Raw genomic sequence first — 25,970 nt, forward strand, 5'->3', positions numbered from 1 at the left:
GGGTGTCAGTGAGTGGGCTATTGCTAAGCAAGTGCCGCTTGATAGCACTGTTGATGACCCCTTCCATTAATTTACTGATGATCGAGAGCAGACTAATGGGGCGGTAATTAGCCGGGTTGGATTTGTCCTGCTTTTTGTGTAGAGGACATACCTGGGCATTTTTCCACATAGCCGGGTAGATGCCAGTGTTGTAGCTGTATTGGAACAGCTTGGCTAGGGGTGCAGCCAGTTCTGGAGCACAAGTCTTCAGTACTTTTGCTGGAATATTGTCAGGGCCCATTGACTTTGCAGTATCCAGCACCTTCAGCCGTTTATTGGTATCACGTGGAGTGAATCGAATTGGCGGAAGACTGGTATCTGTGATGCTGGGAACCTCCGGAGGAGGCTGAGATGGACCGTCCGCTCAGCACTTCTGGCTGAAGGTTGTTGCAAATGGTTCAGCCTTATATTTTGCCCTCTTGTGCTGGGCTCCTCCATCATCGAGGATGGGGATAGTTGGGGAGCCTCATCATCCAATTAGTTGCTTAATTGTTCACCACTATTCACGACTGGATGTGGCAGGACTGTTGAGCTTAGATCCTTTGGCTTTGGAGAAAGGAATGGAGTTGGTAGCTTGGGAATGAAAATAATGTCTTCAGTCTTGCCAATATTGAATTGGAAGAAATTTCTGCACATCCACCACTGGATATCAAACAAACAGTCTGATAATTTAACCACAGTGGAGAAGTGGAGAGAGGTGGTGAGGTAGAGCTGGGCACTATCAGTGTACATGTGATAACTGACACTGTGTTTTCAGATGATGTCGCTGTGGGGAGAATGTTGATGAGAAATAAGAGGCCAAGGCTGGATCCTTTGGGGACACCAGTGGTAACTGTGGGAGTGGGAAGGGAAGACATTCCAAGTGATTCTCTGGCTATGATTAGACAGAGAAGAATGGAACGAGGAGAGAGCAGCCCCACCCAGCTGGACGACAGTGGAGAGGTGTTGGAGCAGAATGGTGTGGTCAACCTTGTCAAAGGCTGCAGACAGGTTGAGAAGGGATAGTTTCCCTTTGTCACAGTCACATAGGATGTAGTTGGTGGCTTTGATCAGAGCTGTTTCAGTCCAGTGGCAGGGGCAGAAACCTGATTGGAGGGATTCAAACAGGGAGTTCTGGGAAAGCTGGGCACAGATTTGGGAGGTGACAACATGTTCAAGAAGTTTGGTGAGTAGAGGGAGGTTGGAGATTGAGCAATAGTTTGCAAGGATGATGTGGTCAAGGGTTTGATTTTTGAGACGGGCGTGATGATGGCAGATTTGAGGGAGAGATCAACAGTACGTGAAGAGAGAGAACTGGGTTAGTGGAAGGGAGGGAAGCAGCAGAGGCAGCTGATCGGATTGTCTCAATCTTAGTGACAAAGAAGCTCCATGAGCTCCTCACACTTGTTGGAGGTGAGGATGGAGGAGACAGGGAAGAGGGAGAGACCTTCAAAAGGAACTAACTTGCATTAGAAATAGTAAAAAGATTCAACACTGTATTTAACACAAAGCTGATTTATTTTACTTCTATCCAAAATATGAACCACTATATCTGTCCTGGAGCTTACCAACTTCAGCAGAAACATACCCCAATGGACATGGTTCAGTCTTCGATGTGACTGACAGCAAAATCCCATCACTGTAGTGACCTGTGAACTCGCTGATGTCTGTGTAGGTTGGATGACTGAGTGAATCCTTTCCCACAATCAGAGCAGGTGAACGGCCTCTCCCCAGTGTGAACTCGCTGGTGTACAGTGAGTTCAGATGATCGCCTGAACCCAGCCCCACACTGAGAGCACCTGAACGGTCTCTCATCAGTGTGAACATGTTGATGTGTAATTAGGTTCCTGGAACTTTTACAGCACTTCCCACAGTCTGGGCATTTGAAAGATCTCTTTCCTGTGTGAACTCGCTGGTGTGTCAGAAGGCTAGATGACTGAGTGAATCCCTTCCCACACTCGGAGCAGGTGAAAGGTCTCTCCCCAGTGTGACTGCGCTGATGTTTAGTGAGGTCAGATGATCGCCTGAACCCAGTCCCGCAGTGAGAGCACCTGAATGGTCTCTCGTCAGTGTGAACACGTTGATGGGATATCAGTTCTCCGGAACTTTTAAAGCACTTTACGCAGTCTGCACATTTAAAAGGTCTCTCGTCTGTGTGACTTAGCTGGTGTTTGAGCAGGTGGGATGACTGAGCGAATCCTTTGCCACACTCAGAGCAGGTGAACGGCCTTTCCCCAGTGTGACTGCGCCGATGAATTTCCAGCTCAGATGGACACGTGAATCGCTTCCCACAGTCCCCACATTTCCACGGTTTCTCCCCAGTGTGACTGCGCTTGTGTTTTGACAGAGCGAATGATCGGCTGAAGCCTCGTCCACACACAGAACACGTGTACGGTTTCTCCCCACTGTGAACGGTGCTTTTTCCTTCCATGTTCAAAATTCGATCATATTCAGGTTATGATAAATTGGGCGACTTCGTCCGATTCTGATGTGATGTTTGGTTTCAGTTTCCCGACTGCAAATCCTCCCCTTCTATTCGCCTCTGAAATTGATTTAAAACGAGAGTGAGAGAGAACCCACAAAAACACAAAGACAGGTTGTGAAATTGAGCTGAATGAATCTGGAAATTTGTGGGGCCGGCACGAGGAAAAAGTGACCATGAAAACCGCTGGATTGTCATAAAAACCCAACTGGTTCAACTAATGTCCTTCAGGGAAGGGAAGCCGCTATTCACTCTGTGCCCACTCAAGACTCTGTCCACAAATTTGAAAATTGAGCCTGAACACCAAGGTCTGTGTCATTTATATATGTTCAGGAGAGCAGGAGTCCTCACAGTGACTCCTGGGGATCTCCATTATAAACCTTATTCCAGTCTGAAAAAATCCATTAACCATGACTCGCTGTTTCCTATACCCAGCCAGTTTTGTATCCATGTTGCTACTGTCCCTTTTATTCCATGAGCTAACTCTGCTCATGTCTGTTGTGCGGCACAATCTCTAATTCCATTCGGAAGTCCATGTACACCACATTAACAGCAGCATCCTCATCACCCACTCTGTTACCTCTCCAAATCCCTTAAGCAAGTTTATTAAACACAATTTTCCCTTAACAATTCCATGCTGGTGTTCCTGAATTAACCCACATTTGCTCACATGACTATTAATTTTGTCCTGAGTTGAGAAGGGGTAACACATCCACATGGATAGATAGTTAGCTAGGATTAGTTAGCTAACAGAAAGCAGAAGAGGGAAACTGGGTCTTTTTCAGGCTGGCAAGATGTGACGAGTGGAGTTCCACAGGGATCAATACTGGGGCCTCAACTATTTACAATCTATAGCAATGGCTTGGATGAAGGGACTGAATGTATGGTTGTTAAATTTGCTGATGACAAAACGATTGGCAGGAAAGTGAGTTGTGAAGAGGACCTAAGGAGCCTGCAAGGGGATATAAATGGTTAAGTGAGTGGGCAGAAATTTGGCAGATTGAGTATAATGTGGGGAAATGTGAACTTGTCCACTTTGGCAGGAAGCATAGAAAAACAGCAAATTATATAAATGGAGAGAGATTGCAGAACTCTGAGATACAGAGGGATCTGGGTGTCCTGGTACATGAATCAGGAAATGTTAGTATTCAGGTACAGCAAGTGATTAGGAAGTCAAATGGTGTTGTTTTATTGCAAGGGGAATGGAATATAAAAGTAGGGGTGCTTTGCTACAGTTGTTCAGGGTGTTGGTGAGCATCTGAAGTACTGTGTACAGTTTTGGTCTCCTTATTTCAGAAAAGATATAAGTGTGTTCGTAGTTCGGAGAAGGTTCACTCGACTAATACCTGAGATGAGGGGCTTATCTTATGAGGAAGGGTTGGACAGGCTGGACCTGTACCCATTGTAGCTTAAAAGAATGAGAGGTGATCTTATTGAAACATATAAGATTCTGAGGGGGCTCAACAGGGTGGATGCTGAAAGGATGTTTCCCCTTGTGGGAAAGACTAGAACTAGGGGACACAGTTTAAAAATAAGGGGTCTCCCATTTAAGACAGATGAGGAGATTTTTTTTCTCTGAGGATTGTTGGTCTTTGGAGCTCTCTTTTCCAGAGAGGGTTGGAGGCAGGGTCATCGCTTATCAGTCAGGCAAAGATAGATAGATTCTTAACTAACAAGAGAGTTAAAGGTTAAAGGGGTAGGTGGAATCCAGAGTTGAGGCCACAATCAGATCAGCCATGATCTTATTAAATGGCGGAGCAGGCTTGAGGGGCTGAATGGCCTCCTCCTGCTCCTATCTCGCCTGTTCATTGCAGGTTTTAAATTCAAAGCTGATTTGTTGACTTTATCCAGATATTAACCACAATAGCTGGGCTGGGGTTTATTAACATCAGCAGAAACAGATCCCAATGAACATAGTTCATTCCTGGATGTGATTAACAGCAAAATCCAATCACTGCAGTTACATGTGAACTCGCTGATGTCTCAGCAGGTCAGGTGACTGACTGAATCCCTTCCCACACTTGGGGCAGCTGAACGGTCTCTCCCCAGTGTGAACTCGCTGGTGTCTCAGCAGGTCAGGTGACTGAGTGAATCCCTTCCCACACTTGGAGCAGGTGCACTCCAGTGTGAGCACATTGGTCTTTAGTGAGTTGGTTTCATTGTCTGAACCCAGTCCCACAGTGAGAGCACCTGAAACGTCTCACGTCAGTGTGAACACGTTGATGGGACATCAGCTCCCCAGAACTTTTAAAGCACTTCCTACATTTAAAATGTCTCTTGTTAGTGTGAACTCATTGATGGGACATCAGGTCTTTGGAACTTATATAGCACTTCCTGTAGTTTGGACAACTAAGCAGTCTCTCTGCCCTGTGAACTCGCTGATGCTTCAGCAGATTGGATGAGAGACTCAGTCTCTTCCCACACTGGGAGTAGATGAATGGCCTTTCCCCAGTGTGAGTGCATCGATCTGCTTCTAGCTCAAACGGGTAATTGAATCCCTTCCCACAATCCCCACATTTTGATAGTTTCTCTCGGCTGTAACTGCATACATGTTCTGACAGGCCAGATGATCAGCTGAAGCCTCGTCCACACACAGAACACGTGTACGGTTTCTCTCCACTGTGAACGGTGCTTTTTCCCTCCATGTTCAAAATCTGATGATATTGAGGTTACGATAAATTGGGCGGCACCGTCAGAACCTGATGTGATGTTTGGTTTCAGTTTCCCAACTGCAAATCCTCCTCTTCTAATACCCTGTGGAATTGATTTAAAACAGAAAAAAGGGAGAGAGAGAGAACCCACAAAAACACCAAGGCAGGTTGTGAAATTGAGCTGAATGAATCTGGTAATTTGTGGGGCCGGCACTAGGAAAAAGTGACCATGAAAACTGCTGGATTGTCATAAAAACCCAACTGGTTCAAAAATGTCCTTCAGGGAAGGGAACCTGACACCCGGTCTGGGTGTACACAAGACTCTGGACCTTCTGGGAGGAGGGGAAGAGAGCAAGAATGAGAGAGGTGGTAGAGGCACCCGGTAAAGCAGGGGGATTTTATATTTCTAGAAATCAACCAGAACTTGGACAGAATCTTCCGAACCCTCAACCTCCACACGCTAGAAGATCTAGGGTAGCAGGTGTATGTGAACACCGTCACCTCCAAGTTCCCCTCCAAGTCACACACCGCCCTGACTTGTCTGACATCCAGTACTGGATGAACAGAAATTTCCGCCATTTAAATATTGGGAAGACTTAAGCCATTGTCCTCAGTCCCCGCTACAAACTCCACTCCCTATCCACCGACTCCATCCCTCTCCCTGACAACTGTCTGAGACTGAACCATGGTTCACAACCATGGTGAAATATTTCACCCCAAGATGAGCTTCCAACCACATATCCACATCATCACCAAGACCGCCTATTTCCACCTCAGTAACATCGCCCGACTCCAGCCCAGTCTCAGCTCATCTGCTGCTGAAACTCTCATCCATTCCTTTGTAATCTCCTCCAGTCTCACAGTCCCTCCCCCAGATATCTTCACTTTCTCTAATTCTGGATTGCTGACAATTCCTAACTCTTTTTTTGTCACAGCTGCTGCCCATTGCCCCCTAAAAGGATGGCGGCCGCGCGTGCGCACTACTGCCGATTGCCCCATAAAGATGGCGGCCATCAATCTGATCTGATATCGTGACAAACGCCTCCGTCGCCAAAACGGAGCAAACACGGGGTCGGAAGCTTCCTATTCGCGGTTTGAGGCCTGAGTGTATATTTATGAAGGTGTCCCACCCGCTCGCCGGTTCCATTAGCCTTCACCTGCCCGCTTGCTGCACTCTTCTTCCGCTCTCCTCCCTGATCCGACCCGACCGCGACTCTCCTTCCACCACCGCAACTGCGCATGCTCTGGGCACAGTCCGGCGCCGCGCCTGCGCGATGATCTCCCGCAGTGAAGATAGAGCATATTCTGCCTCTCTGTGAATGCTGGGTAAATGCAGCGCCATTAAACCATGACATTGTTAAATACAAAATCATATTCCGAGCTCTAATTATGATTGGCGCCAACCATATATTATTATTATTTCAATTGATACGGCCAGCAAGTGCATGGGAGTGAAACCTGCCACCTGGTCTGTGTCCATACCTGAGGAGAGAGAGAGGGGGAGACGGGACAAGGTAAAGACGAAGGATTTTATACATCAGCAACACAACCGGAATTTTTATGGAACCTCCAAACCCTAAGGTTTACGCCACATAGAAGGAGAAAGGTAGCAGATGCTGGGGAACACCCTTATCCCCATCTTTCCATCTCAGTCACACACCTTGTCTTGTGCATATTCTCACTGCTCCTTTATCGCTAAGTGAAAATGGTGGATCTCAGGATTTTACGTCATGACCTTGTGGGAGCACCTTCACTAGACAGTGGGTCAAGGAGAAGGTGGCGCATCATTTCCTGCACAAAGACTAATTGGTGATGCGCAATATAATTAATAGACTTGCTACCAATGCCCATACACCAAGAATGAAAAGCCTGTACAGAAATATTTGTTTCTAAAACAAAACTCCTTTTATATTAGTTGGGGGGGTCGGTGTTTGCTTACTAATTTTAGATTTGATGCGTGACGGCAGGTGGTTGGGGTTGTTTCTTCAACAAACTTATTTCCCAAGAATCTAACAGAAAATGTTTGAAATACTCAGCTGCTCAGGCAACATCTGTGGAGAAAGAGTCAACCTTTCAGGCCTTTGTTAGGGTTAACAACTGGGGGGTACGGGGAAAGAGGGGGAGTGGGATGAACTGGGTTGGTCTTTGAGCTGGTACAGACTTGATAGGCTGAATAACCTCTGTCGGTCCTGTATTCTCGGATCCTGACACTGCTGGACCTTCCACAATCTCCTGTTTTCATGTGGTTCTTGCTGCTGCCGCTCACCCGCATGGGAGGCTGGTCTGTGTATCACTCCATTTACTGAGATTGTGTTAAACTAACTGCAGCCCCTCAACCAGCTTCCTCCTTCCTGATCAGACATCGGCTGCTTTTTTCTTTTCTAAGACCACTAACTGTCAAAGCAGTATATACTTAAAAAAAATTCTGTTTATCTGCCACATGGAATCTGACTCATTTTCTCCTCTTCAATTAGTTTTTGGTCTCTCTCTCTTTTATTCTCTCTCTCGATCCATCTATCCCTTTAGCCTATCACTATGTTCCTCCCTCTATGCCATCCAACTCCAAAATCTCCCATAACTAACCAAGGGCTCTCTCTGACCATTTCTACTTCCTGTACAGACACACTCTGACCACACCATTTCTTGCTCATTCACATTTCTGTTCATTTACAGACCTTCACTGACAAGTCACATTGCTGTTCTGTTACAGACTCTCCCTGACAAGTCGCATGAGCTGCTCAGTTACAGACTCTCCCTGACAAGTCGCATTGTTGTTCATTTACAGACCCACCCTGACAAATCACGTTGTTGTTCATTAACAGACCCACCCTGACAAGTCATGTTGCTGTTCATTTACAGACCCACCCTGACAAGTCACATTGCTGTTGAGTTCCAAACCCTCCTTGACAATTCACATTGCTGTTCATTTACAAGTCCCTCACTGACAAGTCACATTGCTGTTCATTAACAGACTCTCCTTCAAACGTCACAATTTCTCCTCCATTTATAGATGTTCTCTGACTGGTTCCAATTTCTTCTCCATTTACAGGCGCTCCATAATCAGTCAAAAATTCCCCTTGATGTTTTGTGAATGGGAACAGTTTAAAGGGAGTAGAGGGCCAGAACAGTAAAGAGATGGGTAAATCAGTAGATTTGAGAGTCCAGTGTCAATAATTTTAGTACCTTTTTAAGAAACACAAGCTGAGCAGATTGTCTGTCCTCTACCGTATATTATATTGATCCATCAATCAGAGTAAATATGCATTTCCCATGTGTCCACAGTCACTTACACGAGGTCAGCCTGCTGGATGGAACCTCGGGCACTCTGACCTTGATCTCCGGTGCCTCCAGTCCAGACTGCCCCCTTACATCAGTGTCCCCTCACTTTTATAACCTGTGGTGATGCAGCTCTGGCCCCTGAATCTTCTTTGGATTCTCTGCTGGGTTTTGACAGGAAGTGAGGAAAAGACAGCTGGAATTTCTCTAACCTGTGATTTAAAAGGAGACATTCCCTGGTTCCCAGCAGTTACTTTTCTTCAGGAATTTTCTCATTCTCTCTAAACTCCCTTGCCCATTGTTAATTCTGTTATTTATGATAGTTACACAATTATAGGCATAAACATCACACATTATAATCTGATCTATTCTGTTCCTCACTCTGGTTTCAGTTTATATTGTGGTTAATAACAGGCAAACTCTGAACTTTTCCCTGATCTGATTCGAGTTTCCAAAGAGCTGATTCTGTGCAATGGAATGTCTTATCAGTATTGCCGTGGTGACCTGTCTGCATTGAACAGCCTATTTGAGTTTCTAATTCAGACTAAACTTCTCTATCCCATAACACACATTATATCAGAGAATTTACCTCAAAGTATTTTAGCCATGTTACAAGGGGTTCAGATACACGGATCTTTAAGTTTGAAGGGCAAGTTTAAAATGCTGTTTGAACCTGTTACTCCACTTTTCCTTATGAAATTAACTTGTAAATCATTGGTTAAGCTGCATTTAGAATATTGAGTCAAATCCTGGGCATCTTATAACAGGAATGATGTCAGGGCCATGGAGAGGGTGCAGGGGAGATTCACAGATGACACCACGGATGAGAGCCTCCAGCTAAAAAGGGATCCATTCGGCCCATTGAGCCTTTGACAGCTCTTTGGAAGAGCGATCTGAATAGTCACTCCCCTACTGATTCCCCATGGCCCTGTCAATGTTTTCCTTCAAGCATTTCTCCAATTCCCTTTTGAAAGATACTGTTGAACCCGCTCCCACCAAACTTTCAGACAGTGTATTCCAGATGATAACAACTGACTGTGGAATGAAATGTTTTCTCATGGTGACCTGTCTGCTGTGAAGCTCCTGCTTGAGTTTCTAACTTAATTACAATTTCTCTTTCCCAGGTGGAGAGACTGGAGAAACTGGGGGTCTTTTCATTAGAACTAAGCAAGATGAGAGAAGATGTGAGAAAGGAGTTCAAAACTGGATCAAGGACATAATCCAAAATATTCCAGACGCTCCTTGTCCTTCAGGATCTGTGTCCAGGGGGAAACTGATGGTTTTATCTCATCATCATTGAGGTCAACAACTACTGTCAGACTCAAACACTCTCCAATCAAATACAGCACGGATTAGGTACAGAGTAAACCCATCAGCCTGTCCCCCGGATACAGATAGCGAGGGACAGGGAGTATCCGGGACAATGACATTTCTCACTCAGTAAGGTAGAAATTGACCCTGTATCTCTCCCCATTAATCCTGAGCTCCACACAGCTTGAATCCTCCTCCTGTTTCCCTCCCTGTAACAGTACTGAGCTAAAGCCAGCCCATAATGAGCAGGGCTCAGGGAGAATGGTTACTAGGCACTGCAGAGATGTCATAAAGCAGCATCATTCAGCCCAGCTGGTCCTCTCCCTGTCCCTTTAAAGGTGGAAAACTGGGACATCCTGTCTCCAAACACATCCCACCCTGTTCACACTGAGAATCCCAGGGTGGAGAACTGGGACATCCTGTCTCTAAACACATCCCACCCTGTTCACACTGAGAATCCCAGGGTGGAGAACTGGGACATCCTGTCTCCAAACACATCCCACCCTGTTCACACTGAGAATCCCAGGGTGGAGAACTGGGACATCCTGTCTCCAAACACATCCCACCCTGTTCACACTGAGAATCCCAGTGTTTGGGAGATGACAGCAGGTTCGAACAGTGTGGAGAGGAGAGGGAGGTTGGAGATGAGGCAGTAAGGATGGTGGGGTGAAAGGTTTGTTTTTTGAGGAGGGGGTGATGATGGCAGATTTGAAGGAGAGAGGGACAGTACCTGGAGAGAAAGAACCATTAAAAATCTGATTGAACATGGGGTAGTTGGGTGATCAGCAGTTTAGTGGGAATAGAGTCAATGGAGCAGGAGGTGGGTCTCATGGACAAGATGAGCACTAAGGTGGCATGAGGGGAAATGGGGGTGGGGAAACTAAAGAAAGATGTGGGTTCAGGGCTCAGACAAGGGGGGACTTTAAATACAGTTTGTTCTGGTGGGCTAGTGGAAGGGAGGGAAGCAGCAGAGGCAGCTGATCAGATTGTGTCAATCTTAGTGACAAAGAAGCTCCATGAGCTCCTCACACTTGTTGCTGGTGGTGAGGATGGAGGAGACAGGGGAGAGGGAGAGCACTTTAAAAGAAGCTAACTTGTGTGAGAGATAATAACAGTGTGCATTCAACAAAAAGCTGATTTATTTGATTTTTAGCCAGAATATTAACCCCTATATGTGAGTGGAGCTTATTAACTTCAGCAGAAACAGACTCCAATGAATATGATTCAGTTTTGGATGTGATTAACAGCAAAATCCATTCACTGCAGTTACTTGTGAACTCGCTGGTGTCTCAGCAGGTTTGATGACCGAGTGAATCCCTTCCCACACTGGGAGCAGGTGAATGGCCTCTCCCCAGTGTGAACTCGCTGGTGTCTCAGCGGGTTGGATAAGTGAGTGAATCCTTTCCCACACTCAGAGCAGGTGAACGGCCTCTCCCCAGTGTGAATTCGCTGGTGTACAGTGAGTTCAGATGATGTCTTGAACCCAGTCCCACAGTGAGAGCACCTGAATGGTCGGTCGTCAGTGTGAACACGTTGATGGGACATCAGGTTCTTGGAACTTTTAAAACACTTCCCACAGTCTGGGCATTTAAAATGTCTCTCATCATTGTGAACATGTTGATGGGACATCAGTTCACCAGAATGTTTATAGCACTTCCCACAGTCTGGGCATTTAAAAGGTCTCTCATCAGTGTGAACTCGCTGGTGTATCAGCAGGTGAGATGACTGAGTGAATCCTTTCCCACACTCGGAGCATGTGAACGGCCTCTCCCCAGTGTGAATTCGCTGGTGTAGAATGAGTTGAGATGATCGCCTGAACCCAGTCCCGCAGTGAGAGCACCTGAACGGTCTCTCGTCAGTGTGAACACGTTGATGGGACAACAGCTCTCCAGTACTTTTGTAGCACTTCCCACAGTCTTGACATTTAAAAGGTCTCTTCCCAGTGTGAACTCGCTGATGTGACAGCAACTCGGACAACTGAGTGAATCCCTTCCCACACTCGGAGCAGGTGAATGGCTTCTCCCCAGTGTGAACTCGATGATGCCTCATCAGGTTGGAAGATTGAGTGAATCCCTTCCCACACTCAGAGCAGGTAAATGGCCTTTCTCCGGTGTGAAGTCGCTGGTGTCGCATCAGGGTGGATGACTGAGTGAATGTCTTTCCACACTGGGAGCAGGTGAACGGCCTCTCCCCAGTGTGAACTCGCTGGTGTACAATGAGGTCAGATGATTGCCTGAACCCAGTCCCACAGTGAGAGCACCTGAACGGTCTCTCATCGGTGTGAATATGTTGGTGGGACATCAGATCTCCAAAACTTTTATTGCACTTCTCACAGTCTGGGCATGTAAAAGGTCTCTCTCCAGTGTGAACTCACTAGTGCCTCAGCAGGTGGGATAACTAAGTGAATCCCTTCCCACAGGTGAAGCAGGGAAACAGTCTCTCCCCAGTCTGTCAGCGCCGATGGGTTTCCAGCTCAGAGGGGGATATGAATCCCTTCCCACAGTCTCACATTTTTGTGCTTTGTCTCCGTTGTGATCATATTTATGTTTTGACAGATCAGATGATCGGCTGAAGCCACATCCACACACAGGACACGTGTATCATTTCCCCCCCACTGTGAACAGTACAACTTCTTTCCATGTTCAAAATCCGATGATATTCAGGTTGTGATAAATTGGGCGACTCCGTCAGATCCTGATGTGATGTTTGGTTTCAGTTTCCTGACTGCAAATCATCCCCTTCTAACACCCTGTGAAATTGATTTAAAACAGAAAAAAGGGAGTGAGAGAGAACCCACAAAAACACGAAGACAGGTTGTGAAATTGAGCAGAATGAATCTGGGAATTTGTGGGGCCGGCACGAGGAAAAAGTGACCATGAAAACTGCTGGATTGTCATAAAAAACCAACTGGTTCACTAATGTCCTTCAGGGAAGGGAACCTGCCACCCGGTTTGGGCTTACATAAGACTCTGGCCTCTATGACAGCACATAGATAGAGAGAGAGAGAGAGAGAGAGAGAGGTATCTAGGAGCAGCAGGGGGTGAAGGAGAAACATTTCATATTTCTACAACGCAACCAGAACTTTGACAGAATTTCCCAAACCCTCAACCTCCTCCCCCTAGAAGAACCAGGGTAGCAGGTGTATGTGAACACGATCAACTCTAAGTTCCCCTGAGAGTCACACACTGTCCTGACTTGTCTGATATCCAGTACTGGATGAGCAGACATTTCCTCCATTTAAATATTGAGAAGACTGATGCCATTGTCTTCAGCCCCCACTACAAACTCCACTCCCTAGACACCGACTCCATCCCTCTCCCTGATAACTGTCTGAGACTGAATCAGGCTGTTCACAATCATGGTGAAATATTTCACCCCAAGATGAGCTTCCAACCACATATCCACATCATCACCAAGACCGCCTATTTCCACCTCAGTAACATCGCCCGACTCCACCCCAGTCTCAGCTCATCTGCTGCTGAAACTCTCATCCATTCCTTTGTTACCTCTAGACTTAATTATCCTAACGCACTCCCGGCCGGCCTCCCACATTCAACCTCCCTGTAATTTTGAGGTCATTCAAAACTCTGCTGCCCGTGTGCTTACTCGCACCAAGTCTTGTTCACCCAGCTCCCCTGTGCTCAGTGACCCAGAAAGGTTCCTCGTTAGGAAGCAACTAAATTTTATATTACTCATCCTTGTTTTCCTCCATGGTTGTGATCATCCCTATGTCTGTAATCTCCTCCAGCCACACACCCCTCCGAGATCTCTAAACTCATCTAATTCCAGCCTCTTGAGCATTCCTGATTTTAATCACTTCACCATTGGTGACTGTGCTTTCATTTGCCAAGGCCACAAGTTCTGGATTTTTGTCCTTGGACTTCTCCACCTCTCTTTCTCCCCTACAAATCATTCCTTAAAACCGACCTCTTTGACCAAGCTTTTGGTCACTTGCCCCAATATCTCCTTATGTGGCTCAATATCAAATGTTACTTTGTAACATTTCTGTGAAATGCCTTGTGAAGTTTTATTATGTTAAAGTCCCAGTATAAATACGAATTATTGTCACTGACTTGGACAGATACCGTTGTTCCACCTCATTAATAAGACATTGTAACTCAAAGCATGAAGCAGTTTGATGGACAAGTTGTTCTTATTCTGTCAATTAAGATTCCAAAAAGTTGACCCCAATAAAGATGGCCGCCGCGCATGCGCCCCGCCGGGCGTTGCCCCCAATAAAGATGGCGGCCGTTAACCCTGGGCCTGAAAGTGGGAGAAACCTCGGCGTAAACGAAGGGGACGGTCCAAAGTTTACCATAAGTTCTTTCTCTGTGTTTGCCGTTTACACAACATGTTTACGAAGCCAACCCGCCCACCGGCCTGATCCATCGCTCCCTTCTCCCTACCATTTCATCCACTCACCGATTGCGAAACTAAGAAAGAAGCTTCCCTTCATCGCCATTACTCACACTGCGCATGCTTCACTCCCAGACCGGCCCCGCCCCTCATTCACTCCGATTGGTCGGAGGACCAGCCACTCCCGCTCGGTCCCCCAGTCCCGCCCCCTCTTCCTATTGGTCCAGAGCTGCCGTCAATCAGCCGGGCATTGTGACGGTTTCAGATGGTGAGGGCGGCCACAGACTCAGCCTGACTTGCTGATTCTTGGCAGCATTTTCTGTTTGGGAATTAGAGCTAGAGATGGATGGTCAGTTCCCCTCTGTCCGGGGGGGATTCACACTCATTTCCCTAGTGCACTGATTATCACCTTTACTTTACATGAGAAAGTCCCCGGTTCAATCCCGGCTGGAAGCTTTGTGTTTACAATTGTTACTGAGGAGGAATTAACAGTGAGTTCAGTTTCATGTCGAACAGGGGGACAGTTATTGTCTCATTCTTTAAAAACTCCTTCTTCACCTTTAAACAGGGAACGATAATTCAGAGAAAACTGATCCACTGTGACCCTGAAACAAGATACTGCAGATGCTGGAAATCTGAGCTCAAAACAGAAAATGTTGGAAACATTCAGCAGGTCAACAGCTTCTCTGGAGAGGGAAACAGAGTGAATGTTTCAGGTCGCTGGCATTTTATAGAAAATGGAAGAATTTGGAGATGTAATAGTTTACAAACAAGTACAGAGTCAGGGAAAAGAGACGAGGAAAGGACAAACGGTCTTGTGATGGGATGGAAGGCTGGAGTGATTAAATGACAAAGGGGATGATGATACAACATTGGGTGATAATGAGACAAGTAAATAAACTAATGGGACAAGAGGAGAAACAAAAGACAGGTCCAGAGGAGGGATAAATGGCAACAGCAGAACCGACTGTCTGAAAAAAATGGGAGTGGTGGCAATGATCTGAAATTGTTGAAATGAAGCTTGAGTCTAGGAGGTTGTGAAGTGTCAAATAAAAGATGAGCTGCTGTTTCCCGAGCTTCCACTGAGCTTCATTGGAACAGTGCAGGAGGCTGAGGACAGAGAGTTCAGACCAAAAGTGATTCCTAGAATTAAAACAGTAAATGAGCAGAAGCTCAGGATCACAGTTGCAGACTGAATGGTGATGTTCCGCAAAACAGTCACCCAATCGGGAATTAGTCTCCTCAGCGTAGAGGAGATCACATTGTGAGCAGTGAAAACACAATACTGAATAGCAAGAAGTACAAGTAAATGACTGTGTCATCTGGAAAGTGTGTGGAAAATGCCCTCGAATGTGGGAAGGGAGAAGGTGACAATGAATCTGTTTCAATAAGTCTGTAACAGAGCAGTGCAGTGTCGTTCTGCTGTACCTTTCATTTTAAAGGGAATTTTCAGATATTTTTTCTCACTATGTGCTTGGGTTGTGGACGAGAATGTTTTCACTCTTCTCCATTGATCTTAAGAAAGACTTGGTCCGTAAGATACCGTCACTGTGAGACTGATAATGGATCATTTTTATATCTAAGTTCAGTGAGATCTGATCACTTACTGAGTGAGTCAATCTGTGAAATTGTAACTCAAATAGCCACAGTTACTGCAGGTGATTCTCTGGCTACAATGAGATTGATAAGAAAGGAATCAAGAGCGTGCAGTCCCACCCAGCTGGACACCAGTGGACAGGCATTGGAGGAGGAAGATTTGGTCAATGGTGTCAAAGACTGCAGACAGACAGAGAAAGAAATGAGGGAGAGTTTGGGTGATCAAGAGTTCAGTAGGAATAGGCTTGATGGAGCAGGAGGTGGGTCTCAAGGACAAGATGAGCACTGAGGGGAAATGGGAGAGAAACTAGATAAAGATGTGGGTTCAGGGCTCAGACAAAGGAAAGCTTTAGAGACAGTTTGTCCCAGTGAGCTAGTGGAAGGGAGGGAAGCAGCAGAGGCAGCTGATCGAATTGTCTCAATCTTAGTGACATAGAAGCTCCATGGGTTCCTCATACTTATTATTGGAGGTGAGGATGGAGGAGCGAGGGAGAGCACTTTGAAAGGAACTAACTTGTGTCAGAGATATTGAAAAGATTCATCACACTGTAAAACACCAAGCGGATTGATTTGAATTTTATCCAGAATATTAAAACCTATAACTGGGCTGGAGTTCATTAACATCAGCAAAAACAAACCCCAATGAATATGGTTCAGTCCTGGATGTGATGAACAGCAAAATCCCATCACTGTAGTTACTTGTGAACTCGCTGGTGTGTTATCACGTGGGATAACTGACTGAAACTTTTCCCACACTCAGAGCAAGTGAATGGTTTCTCCCCAGTGTGAACTCCCTGGTGTGTCTGCAGGTTCGATGACCGATTAAATCCCTTCCCACATTCAAAGCAGGTGAACAGCCTCTCCCCAGTGTGAATTCGCTGGTGTTCAGTGAGTTGAGATGACCATATAAACCCAGTCCCACACTGAGAGCACCTGAACGGTCTCTCATCAGTGTGAACACGTTGATGGGACATCAGTTCCCCAGAACTTTTAAAGCCCTTCCCACAGTCCAGACATTTGAAAGGTCTCTCCCCTGTGTGAACTCGCTGGTGTCTCTGCAGGTTGGGTGACTGAGTGAATCCGTCCCCACACTCGGAGCAGGTGAACGGTCTCTCGCCAGTGTGAATGCGCCGATGAGTTTCCAGTTGAACTGGGTAATTAAATCCCTTCCCACAATCCCCACATCTTCTCTGCTTTGTGACTGCATTTATGTTCCGACAGGTCAAATAATCGGCTGAAGCCTCGTCCACACACAGGACACGTGTACAGTTTCTCCCCACTGTGAACGATGCTTTTTCCTTCCATGTTCAAAATCCGATAATGTTCAGGTTACGATAAATTGGGCGACTCGACTCCGTCAGATCCTGATGTGATGTTTGGTTTCAGTTTCCCAACCACAAGTTCTCTCCTTCTGATACCCTGTGAAACTGATTTAAAACAGAAAAAAGGGAGTGAGAGAGAACCCACAGAAACACAAAGGCAGGTTGTGAAATTGAGCTGAATGAATCTGGGAATTTGTGGGGCCGGCACGAGGAAAAAGTGACCACGAAAACTGCTGGATTGTCATAAAAACCCAACTGGTTCACTAATGTCCATCAGGGAAGGGAACCTGTCATGCTGCCTGGGTCTATACAAAACTCCGGCCTCCATTCGAGCAGAGAGAGAGAGAGATGGGAGATGCAGGTGGTAAGCAAGATTTTGTATCACTGCAACTTGACCAGAACTTTGATAGAATCTCCCAAACCATCAAACTCCTCCACCTAGAAGGACCAGGGTAGCAGGTGTATGTGAACACCATCACCTCCAAGTTCCCCTCCAAGTCACACACCATCCTGACTTGTCTGACATCCAGTACTGGATGAGGAGAAATTTCCTCCATTTAAAAATTGGGAAGACCAAAGTCATTGTCTTCATTCCTCGCTACAAACTCCACTCCCCAGACACCGACTCCATCCCTCTCCCTGACAACTGTCTGAGACTGAACCAGACTGTTCACAACCATGGTGAAATATTTCACCCCAAGATGAGCTTCCAAACAAAAATCCACATCTTCACCAAGACCATCTATTTTCACTAGTAACATCACCGACTCAGCCCTCATCTCAGCTCATCTGCCTTTTGAGGAAGAGAATTCCAAAGATTCACTACCCTCTGAGAGAAAAACATTCCCCTCATCTCTGTCTTAAATGGGCGCCTCCTTATTTTTAAACAGTGACCCCTCATTCTGAATTCTCCCACAAGAGGAAAGTTCCACGCCACAACAACCCTGTCAAGAGCCCTCAGGATCTTAAAGGTTTGATTCAAGTCATATTTTCCCTTCTAAACTCCAGCGATACAAGCCTAACCTGTCCAATCTTTCCTCATAACACAATCCGCCCATTCCTGGTATTATTCTAGTATCCTTTTTCTCAGCTGCATCTAACACATTTACATGTTTCCTGAAATAAGGACACCAGTACTGTACACAGTTCTCCAGATGTGATCTCACCTGTGCCCTATACAACTGAAGCATAACCTCCCTACTTTTGTTCTCAATTCCCCTCACAACAAATGATAACATTCTATTAGATTTCCTAATTACCCATTGTACCTGCATACTAACCTTTTGTGATTCATGCACTAGGACACCCAGATCCCCCTGAATCTCAGAGCTCTGCAATCTCTCCCCATTTTGATATTTTTCTTTTATTCTTCCTGCCAAGATGAACAATTTCACATTTGCCCACATTATACTCCATTTGCCAGATCTTTGCCACTCACTTAACCTATCTATGACCCTTTGTAGCCTCCTTATGTCCTCTTCACAACTTACTTTCCTACCTATCTTTGTGTCATCAGCAAATTTAGCCACCATACCCTTGGTCCCTTCATCCAAGTCATTTATATAAACTGTAAAAAGTTGAGGCTCCAGCACTAATCCCAGTGGCACACCATTCATTACATCCCACCAACCTGAAAAACACCCATTTATGCCAACTCTCTGCTTCCTGTTAGTGAGCCAATCTTCTACCCATGCCAATATGTTATCCCCTACACCATGAGCTTTTATTTTCCAGAAGAACCTTTGATGTGGAACCTTATCAAATGCCTTCTGGAAATCTAAGTGCAGCACATCCAGCGATTCCCCTTTATCCACAGCACATGTGACTCCTTAAAAGCACTCCAATAAATTGGTTAAACATGATTTCCCTTACACAAAACCATATTGACTCTGCCTGATTACCTTTAATTTTTCTTCATGCTCTGCCACAATGTCTTTAATAATAGCTTCTAACATTTTGCCTACAACAGACATTAAGCTAACTGGTCTGTAATTTCCTGCCTTCTGTCTCCCTCCCTTTTTGAATAAAGGAGTTGCATTTGCTAATTTCCAATCTAATGAAACCTCCCTGAGTCTAGGGAATTTTAATAAATTAAAACGAATGCATCAACTACGTCAGTAGCCACTTCTTTTAAGACCCTAGGATGAAGTCCATCAGGAACCGGGGACTTGTCAGCCCACAGCTTCAACAATTTCCTCAGTACTACTTCACTGGTGATTGTAATTTTCTTGAGTTCCTGCCTCCCTTCCAGGTCCTGATTTACAGCTATTTTTTGGGATGTTACTTTGATCCTATATTCTGAAGACCAATGTTAATACCTGTTTAATTCATCTGCCAGCTCCTTATTTTCCATTATTAATTTGCAGACTCACTTTCTATAGGACCAATGTTCACTTTCATAACTCTTTTCATTTTTCAATGTCTATAGAACTTCTTTTCTTATCTTACAAACTGCCTTTATCTTTCTAGCTGGCTTTCACTGATACTCTAATTTTTCCATCGTTATTAATCCCTTCATCATCCTTTGCAGTTTTAAAATATTCTCACCAATCTTCTGACTTGCCATCCATCTTTGCGCAATTATATGATTTTCCTTTAAGTTTGATATTATCTTTAACTTTCTGAGTTAACTACACATGAGGGTCGTCCCCTTGAAATTTTTCTCTCTTGTTTGAATGTATCTATTTATTCTGTGTATTCTGAAATATCCCCTCAAATGTTTGCCACTGCATCTCCATTGGCCCATCCCCTTACCTAATTTGCAAGTTCACTTTTGCTAGCGCTATTGGAAAAACTTACCAGGTCAGGCAGTATCCGTGGAGAGTGAAATGAAGAGTTAATGTTTCAGGATGTGCAGAATGAATTACGGGGAATAAAGACGGTGCAAAATCTGATGGGCAATATAAGCTCAGAAGTGGAAGAGAAATGGACTATAGCACAGGAAAAACAATTCCTGACTATGAAAGAAACTGTGGGAAGATAAAGCTGGGAAGCCAGCAGCACATGGTCAGGGGATGGGCATCGGTGGACACCTCATTGAGACAGTCGGAAGGAGTAACAGTAAAATCCTAAACAGAGCTAAACTACACGCAGTATTAGAGACAGAGGAAGTTAGACAATGGTAGAGAGGTGATCAGGGAGGGCAGAGGTGAAACAGAGCAATGGATGAACATGGGTTCAGATCCACAGGAAAGGACTCACACCAGCCCCAGAGCAATGGAACCTCTCACAGAAACAGAGCACAGAACTAAAATCTCGAAATTGTAGATGAATGGTATTTTGAAATACTCACCTCTGAAACAATTTCACCATTTTTAAATTTAAACTCTCCTGCTGGATTCTGCAGCTGGAAAGATATCATAAGTACTGGAGTCAGAGAAAAATCTCCCAGCTGAGGAAATACCTGGAGAGCGGGATGATGTCACAGTGTAATTGTCAATGTGTGATGATGTCACAGTGTAATTGTCGATGTGTGATGATGTCACAGACACAGAACATCTGGGTCTGTGCAAACCAGTGATCACCACACATTATGAAGGATGTGAGGTTCCTGAGGTTTATATGAGCCAGTTAAAGGCGGTTTCCATAAACTAAACGTAAAAAGATGCTGGGACACAGTTTAAAGATTTTGGGCAAGATCTACTGGAGAGATATGAGGAAGAAATTTTACACAATGAGTGCTAATGACCTAGAACTTATTGCTTACACTCAGAGGCCGATAATATCCAGATCCTGATGAATCGAGTAATTCTATCAGGCTTTGAGGTGATGTTTGGTTTGAATTTCCCATCTGTAAAACCTCATCTTCTAACATCCTATAAATGGAGTACTCAAAATCCATTCCTGTCAGTCTAGGGAAGAAATTGAGAAAAAGAAACATTTCTCTTGGTTTGAGTTTGCTGTGTGTAAATCCTCCCCTTCTAACCCCCTGTAAAAGGAGTTTCCAAAAACCATCCCTGTGAGTCCAGGATAGAAATTCGCAACAAAAACGAAAATACCTGGAAAAACTCAGCAGGTCTGGCAGCATCTGCGGAGAGGAACACAGTTAACGTTTAACCTTCAACTGTTGAAGGGTCATTCGGACTCAAAACGTTAACTGTGTTCCTCTCCGCAGATGCTGCCAGACCTGCTGAGTTTTTCCAGGCATTTTCGTTTTTGTTTTGGATTTCCAGCATCCGCAGTTTTTTGCTTTTATTATAGAAATGCGCAACATTCTCTCCTCCTGCTACTGGACCAGGATGGCCGCGCATGCGCACCACTGCACATTGCCCCCTATAAAGATGGCGGCCGTTAACCCCGGGACTGGCGAAGGGAGAAATCCAGGATTTTTCGGCCTGTTCTCTGCAAACAAAAGACCGGTACCTTGTTATTTGGGGTCTGCGGCCTGCACTGTATCTTTATGAAGCCTCCCTACCCAGTCCGCTGGCTCCATTCCTCCTCACACACCCACTAACTCTGTTAGTTTTCTCCACTCGACAATCTCATACCCGCTCTGAGCAGCTGCAGTCACAGGCCAGCATTGCGCATGCTCGTGAAACAGATCGTAATGCGCATGCTCCAAAGACTAGTCGATGAGCGCATCCGTAGCGAGCTCTAGTGAGGATAGGGCACATTCTAAGCCGCAGCGAATGCTGGGTGGCCTCTCCGCCATTGAACGTCGATATATAGAATCAAAATCTCTGTCCTCTGATCAGAATACGATGGGGCCATAGGGCCAACATATAAAATTGTTGAGTGAACTGATGCAGCGACCAAATTGCACTGACATCCACAACAATTCTCTCCTGGATGTAACTAGTAACAACAGAACAAACTCTTACAGTTAGACTTGGCCTCACTAAAGTCTCAGCACATGGGGTGAACTGATGATATTTCTTCAATATACATGGAATATTGAAACCGTGTCTTGCCAGTAGCAATGCTTCAATTGTGAATCAAATCCTTTGAACCTTTAAAGCTGGTGTGTTAACTGGTGGGCTAACTGAATAAATCCTTTCACATGCATGAAGTATCTGAATGGTCTCTCACCACTGAGACTGTGTTGCCGTCTCAGTAAATGAGTTTATAGGGTGAATCCCTTTCCATTTCCAGCTGGTGAACAATATGTTAACATTGTGAGTTTACCTATACAGTTTCAGCTCAGACATGTATCTTGGAGTCTACTGGTCATGGATTCCACATTCTTAACACAAATCATTTAAAGAAAATAAAAATACTGCAGATGCCGGCTATAGGAAATGAAACAGAAAATGCTGGAATTTTCAGAAGATCTGATAGCGTCTGTGGAGAGAGAAACATTGTTTTTATTTCAGGTCTGCAACATTTCATCAGGACTGTGCTGCATCTGAACTATTAATTATGGCTCTCAATCGAAAGATGCTGCCAGATGTGGTCAGGGAACTCAAGAAGAAAAAGGAAGTCCCTTTTCAGGAATCGAATCCGAGGAGAATGAATGGTGAACTGTCCAACTGAACAAGGCACCTTTCCCTTCTTTAAGATGCTGGAACATTGACTCTAGTGTTATCAGTGAAATTAACTGACCTGAGACATTGAAAGGATTCTCGTTACTCCACATCAGGAATTCAAACCTAATATCGGCTTCAGGACAATCAGAATACTTGGTAACAGACAAGACACTGAAACGCTCAAAGGGAGACGGCACTGTGTGTAGGAGAGCTGGTTCCCGGTGACATGGATGTGTCTGCAGTGGGTAGGATCAGACTGTTTCCATGTATCCACAATGAATGTCCCCCTTTCAGTTAACAGCCGAACGTGCTGACCAGTTGTGCCACAGAGACTAATGAAAGCATCATCGGCAATTCCTAACTTTAGCAAACTGCCTTCAGAATTAATTATCAGTTAAATGAAATAAAAACCATTCAATCATTTCTGCGTTTCTTATTTCTGTTCGTTTGCAAGCATTCACTAAATTTGCAATATGAAATTGAACAATAATTGGCCAAGTTGGTGACATCCTTGTTTTCGGGGTGTTTGCCTCTCCTTTGCCCTCTGTCACTCTTGGTGTATGTGTTTGTGTGTGTTCCTCTGTCTATGTCAATGTGGTTCAGTTCCCCGAGGGGTTGAACACATTTTTCCCATCACATACTTTATTCACATTAGTTGTGCAGTTTCGTATCAAAATGTCACAAATAAAAATATCAGGATGGAAGATGCAGGAGGAGTTTGCAATGTTTGGAAGGAGGTGCAGCAAAAAAGTGGAAGATTCAGCGAGAAGTTTTCTTCCACTTTAACACGAGAGTTGGAACCAGATCTGGGAGATATTTGTGCTGCTGTAAACAGTAAAAGCTCCGCTATTATCTCTATATTTTGCCTTGCACCATCATCCCGACAGTTGGTGCTATGCAACCTAACACAACCCTTTCCTTATTCCATATCTTCACCTCTGTATTTGGTCTTGACGGATGATATTTCTGGCACCGATGCCATACTCCACTGATTCTGGCAGAGCTTTTATGCGTTTTGAGGTTTTAATCAGCTAAATTTTAGCAATTTGCACGAGGGCAGTAAATTACCATTCCCTGACTGGGAATCGAACCCAGGCCATGGTGGTGAATGCGCTGATTCCTGACCACTAGACCACCAGGGTTACAACCTAGCCTGATGCCTGTATCTTCTACTTTCATTTCAGGCCTCTTTCACCAGAGGCACGTTTCTCCCACAAAATGACACGTTTATGTAAAACACAAACAACATTCATTGTCACAGTTCAGGGTGACATTGGGTCCTTAAGCGACAAAAGAAAGAAAAGAAATTGCAACCTCTCCTGTTACCCAATGATTTCCAACAGTAATGATTGTTTTCTGAGGATCAATTTCAAATATAATTTAACAAATGATCAACCATGTACCATTGTACATTCCAAATCTATCAAGTTATTAGATTCAGATAAACCCATTAATTATTCTCGCTTCCTCAGCTCTCCAGTGAGAGACAGGGAAAAGCAGCAATATCCGGGCCCGCACTCACCTGCTGCCAGTTTAAAAGTACGTTTGCTTTGCTGAGTGTTTATTCTGTGAAATGATGAAGAGAGAACATAACGTGGTTGTAGGATACTGCGTTCAGTTAATGTTCCAAAGTAAACAGGAACAATTCAACTACTTGAAAATGTTTCTGCCCCGGATTCCAACCAGGGCACCTATTATTGTGCAAGGCGAATGTGATAACCACTACACCACAGAAACACAGCAGGAGACAGTACCCAATACCCCTGATTACAATGCAGTCCTGCAGTAGCACTTTGGGTCTTTGTTTTGAAGAAATGGAATTCGGCTGTTCTCATTAGGAATGCTGGGGACAGACTGATTAACAATGTCAGCATCAAATGGCACAACATGTTGGAAAATCATTCGATCATCCCATCATATCTATCCAAACCCGGGGGCGCGACGGTAAGAGCACTGAATCCTAACCACTAAACAGACCTGTGCCAGCTTCTGTTGTGAAGAGGAACCAATTAGTCTCAATTTACTTCTCTCTTTTCATAAACATGATGTTTATCCACTTCAGGTAGTTGTCCAATTCACTTTCAAAGAAGCAGTTTCTGCAGAATCCATGCACAGTTTGCCTTAATTAAAATAATTTCTCTGACCCCATGACATAATGAGTTGGACTTAGGTTCCTGATACTGGTTTTGTTATAATTATTACTTATTTACACAATTGATTTCATATTGAATTTATAAAATACGTTTATTCTGATTCAGCATGTCCTTATTCTTTCTGAGTTTATATCGACATTCTCAATACGTTTCCTCTTTAACCTGCCAACCGAGTCTGTTACAGAACAGGGATAAAAACAAACATACCTGGAAAAACTCAGCAGGTCTGGCAGCATCTGCGGAGAGGAACACAGTTAACGTTTCGAGTCCGTATGACTCTTTATCAGAACTCAGGGTTAAATAATTGTTTCAGATTGTCCCTCTTCATAGAAAAGGGATAAATGATTGTTACAGATATCCAAAGGTCCGGTTTGATCACATGCTTAAACAGATAGTTTAACTGGTTTAAAATAATTTAGATCTGGGAATGGAATGTCATACAGGATAACTATTTATCTTGGAAACAGGAAAGCGAGTCACTGTGCAATACAAATCCAATGGTGCTCATTTTGAGATTTGGTGAATGATAGCAGATGTACGGGAATGAAGGAACATGGAAGTCAGGCAGGAAAAACACACGGGAGAGTTTGGAAGATTTTTGACTTCATTTGATCAGTAATTTATTCTGGAGACACCGAAAGGGAAGAAAAGGAAACAGTGCAGTCGGCAGGATTTAAACCTACGTGGGAAGATTCCCAATGGGTTTCGAATCCAACCTTAACCACTCGGCCACAGCAATGAGCCTTCAACGAGTATTAATGTTGTTCATATAAAATCTTGGGATGGCTACAGCAGAGGAAGAGGACATTCGGCCCGATTGATTCCAAATCACCCTGAAAATTATACTGCCTTGTTCTTCCGACCAAAATAAAGCACTGCAAACGTCAGTGCCCGGAAAACCAACCCTGACGTATTTGCTCAGGTGAGGAACCAGCTGAAGCTTTCAATATTGATTTTCTTAACTCTGAATTTCCAAATGGGAATTGGACAATGGCTTGAAAGCGAAAAAAAACAGGGTTAAGAAGAAAGAGAAGGAAATTGAGATTAATTTGAAAGCTCTTTGTACAAAACTGACATAGACACGATGGGTGGAAGGTCCTCTTACTGCGCTGTTCCATTTGATGATGACATTGTTGATCAGTCTGTCTCCAGCATTCCTAATGAGAACAGCCGAATTCCATTTCTTCAAAACAAAGACCCAAAGTGCTGCTGCATGACGTCACCGTTTAACATTCCAGACAGCTCCATTGGGATCTTTACAGCGCAGGGTTTATAGAGGCGAGTGGGGGTCATAGACACTTCACATGTGATAGTGCAGCAGTTTAAAACCTGGCAAGAGC

General features: G+C 44.7%; 2 protein-coding genes across 2 annotated transcripts in view; both read right to left on the reverse strand.

Annotated features, from left to right (window-relative positions):
* Positions 1–1,526: 1,526 nt before the first annotated feature.
* Positions 1,527–2,690, reverse strand: LOC144698326 (uncharacterized). Its single transcript, XM_078570282.1, has one exon. The coding sequence runs from the start codon at positions 2,447–2,449 to the stop codon at positions 1,655–1,657; it is 795 nt and encodes a 264-aa protein (XP_078426408.1). The 5' UTR covers positions 2,450–2,690; the 3' UTR covers positions 1,527–1,654.
* An 8,169-nt stretch (positions 2,691–10,859) lies between these two features.
* Positions 10,860–25,970, reverse strand: part of LOC144697673 (uncharacterized) — a 74,086-nt gene continuing 58,975 nt past the window's right edge. The window contains exons 6-7 of the mRNA XM_078569693.1: positions 16,426–16,736; positions 10,860–11,971 (exon numbers count right to left, since the gene is read on the reverse strand). Of these exons, the coding sequence (XP_078425819.1) occupies positions 11,005–11,971; positions 16,426–16,736 (1,278 nt within the window). The 3' untranslated portion in view covers positions 10,860–11,004. The remainder of the gene's footprint in view (positions 11,972–16,425; positions 16,737–25,970) is intronic.

Source organism: Cetorhinus maximus, chromosome 23, assembly GCF_964194155.1.
Source record: "Cetorhinus maximus chromosome 23, sCetMax3.hap1.1, whole genome shotgun sequence".
Classification (NCBI taxonomy): Eukaryota; Metazoa; Chordata; class Chondrichthyes; order Lamniformes; family Cetorhinidae; genus Cetorhinus; species Cetorhinus maximus.

Coding starts and splice junctions, on each gene's coding strand:
- LOC144698326 (XM_078570282.1), bottom strand. CDS start 2,449: ATGGAAGGAAAAAGCACCGTTCACAGTGGGGAGAAACCGTACACGTGT.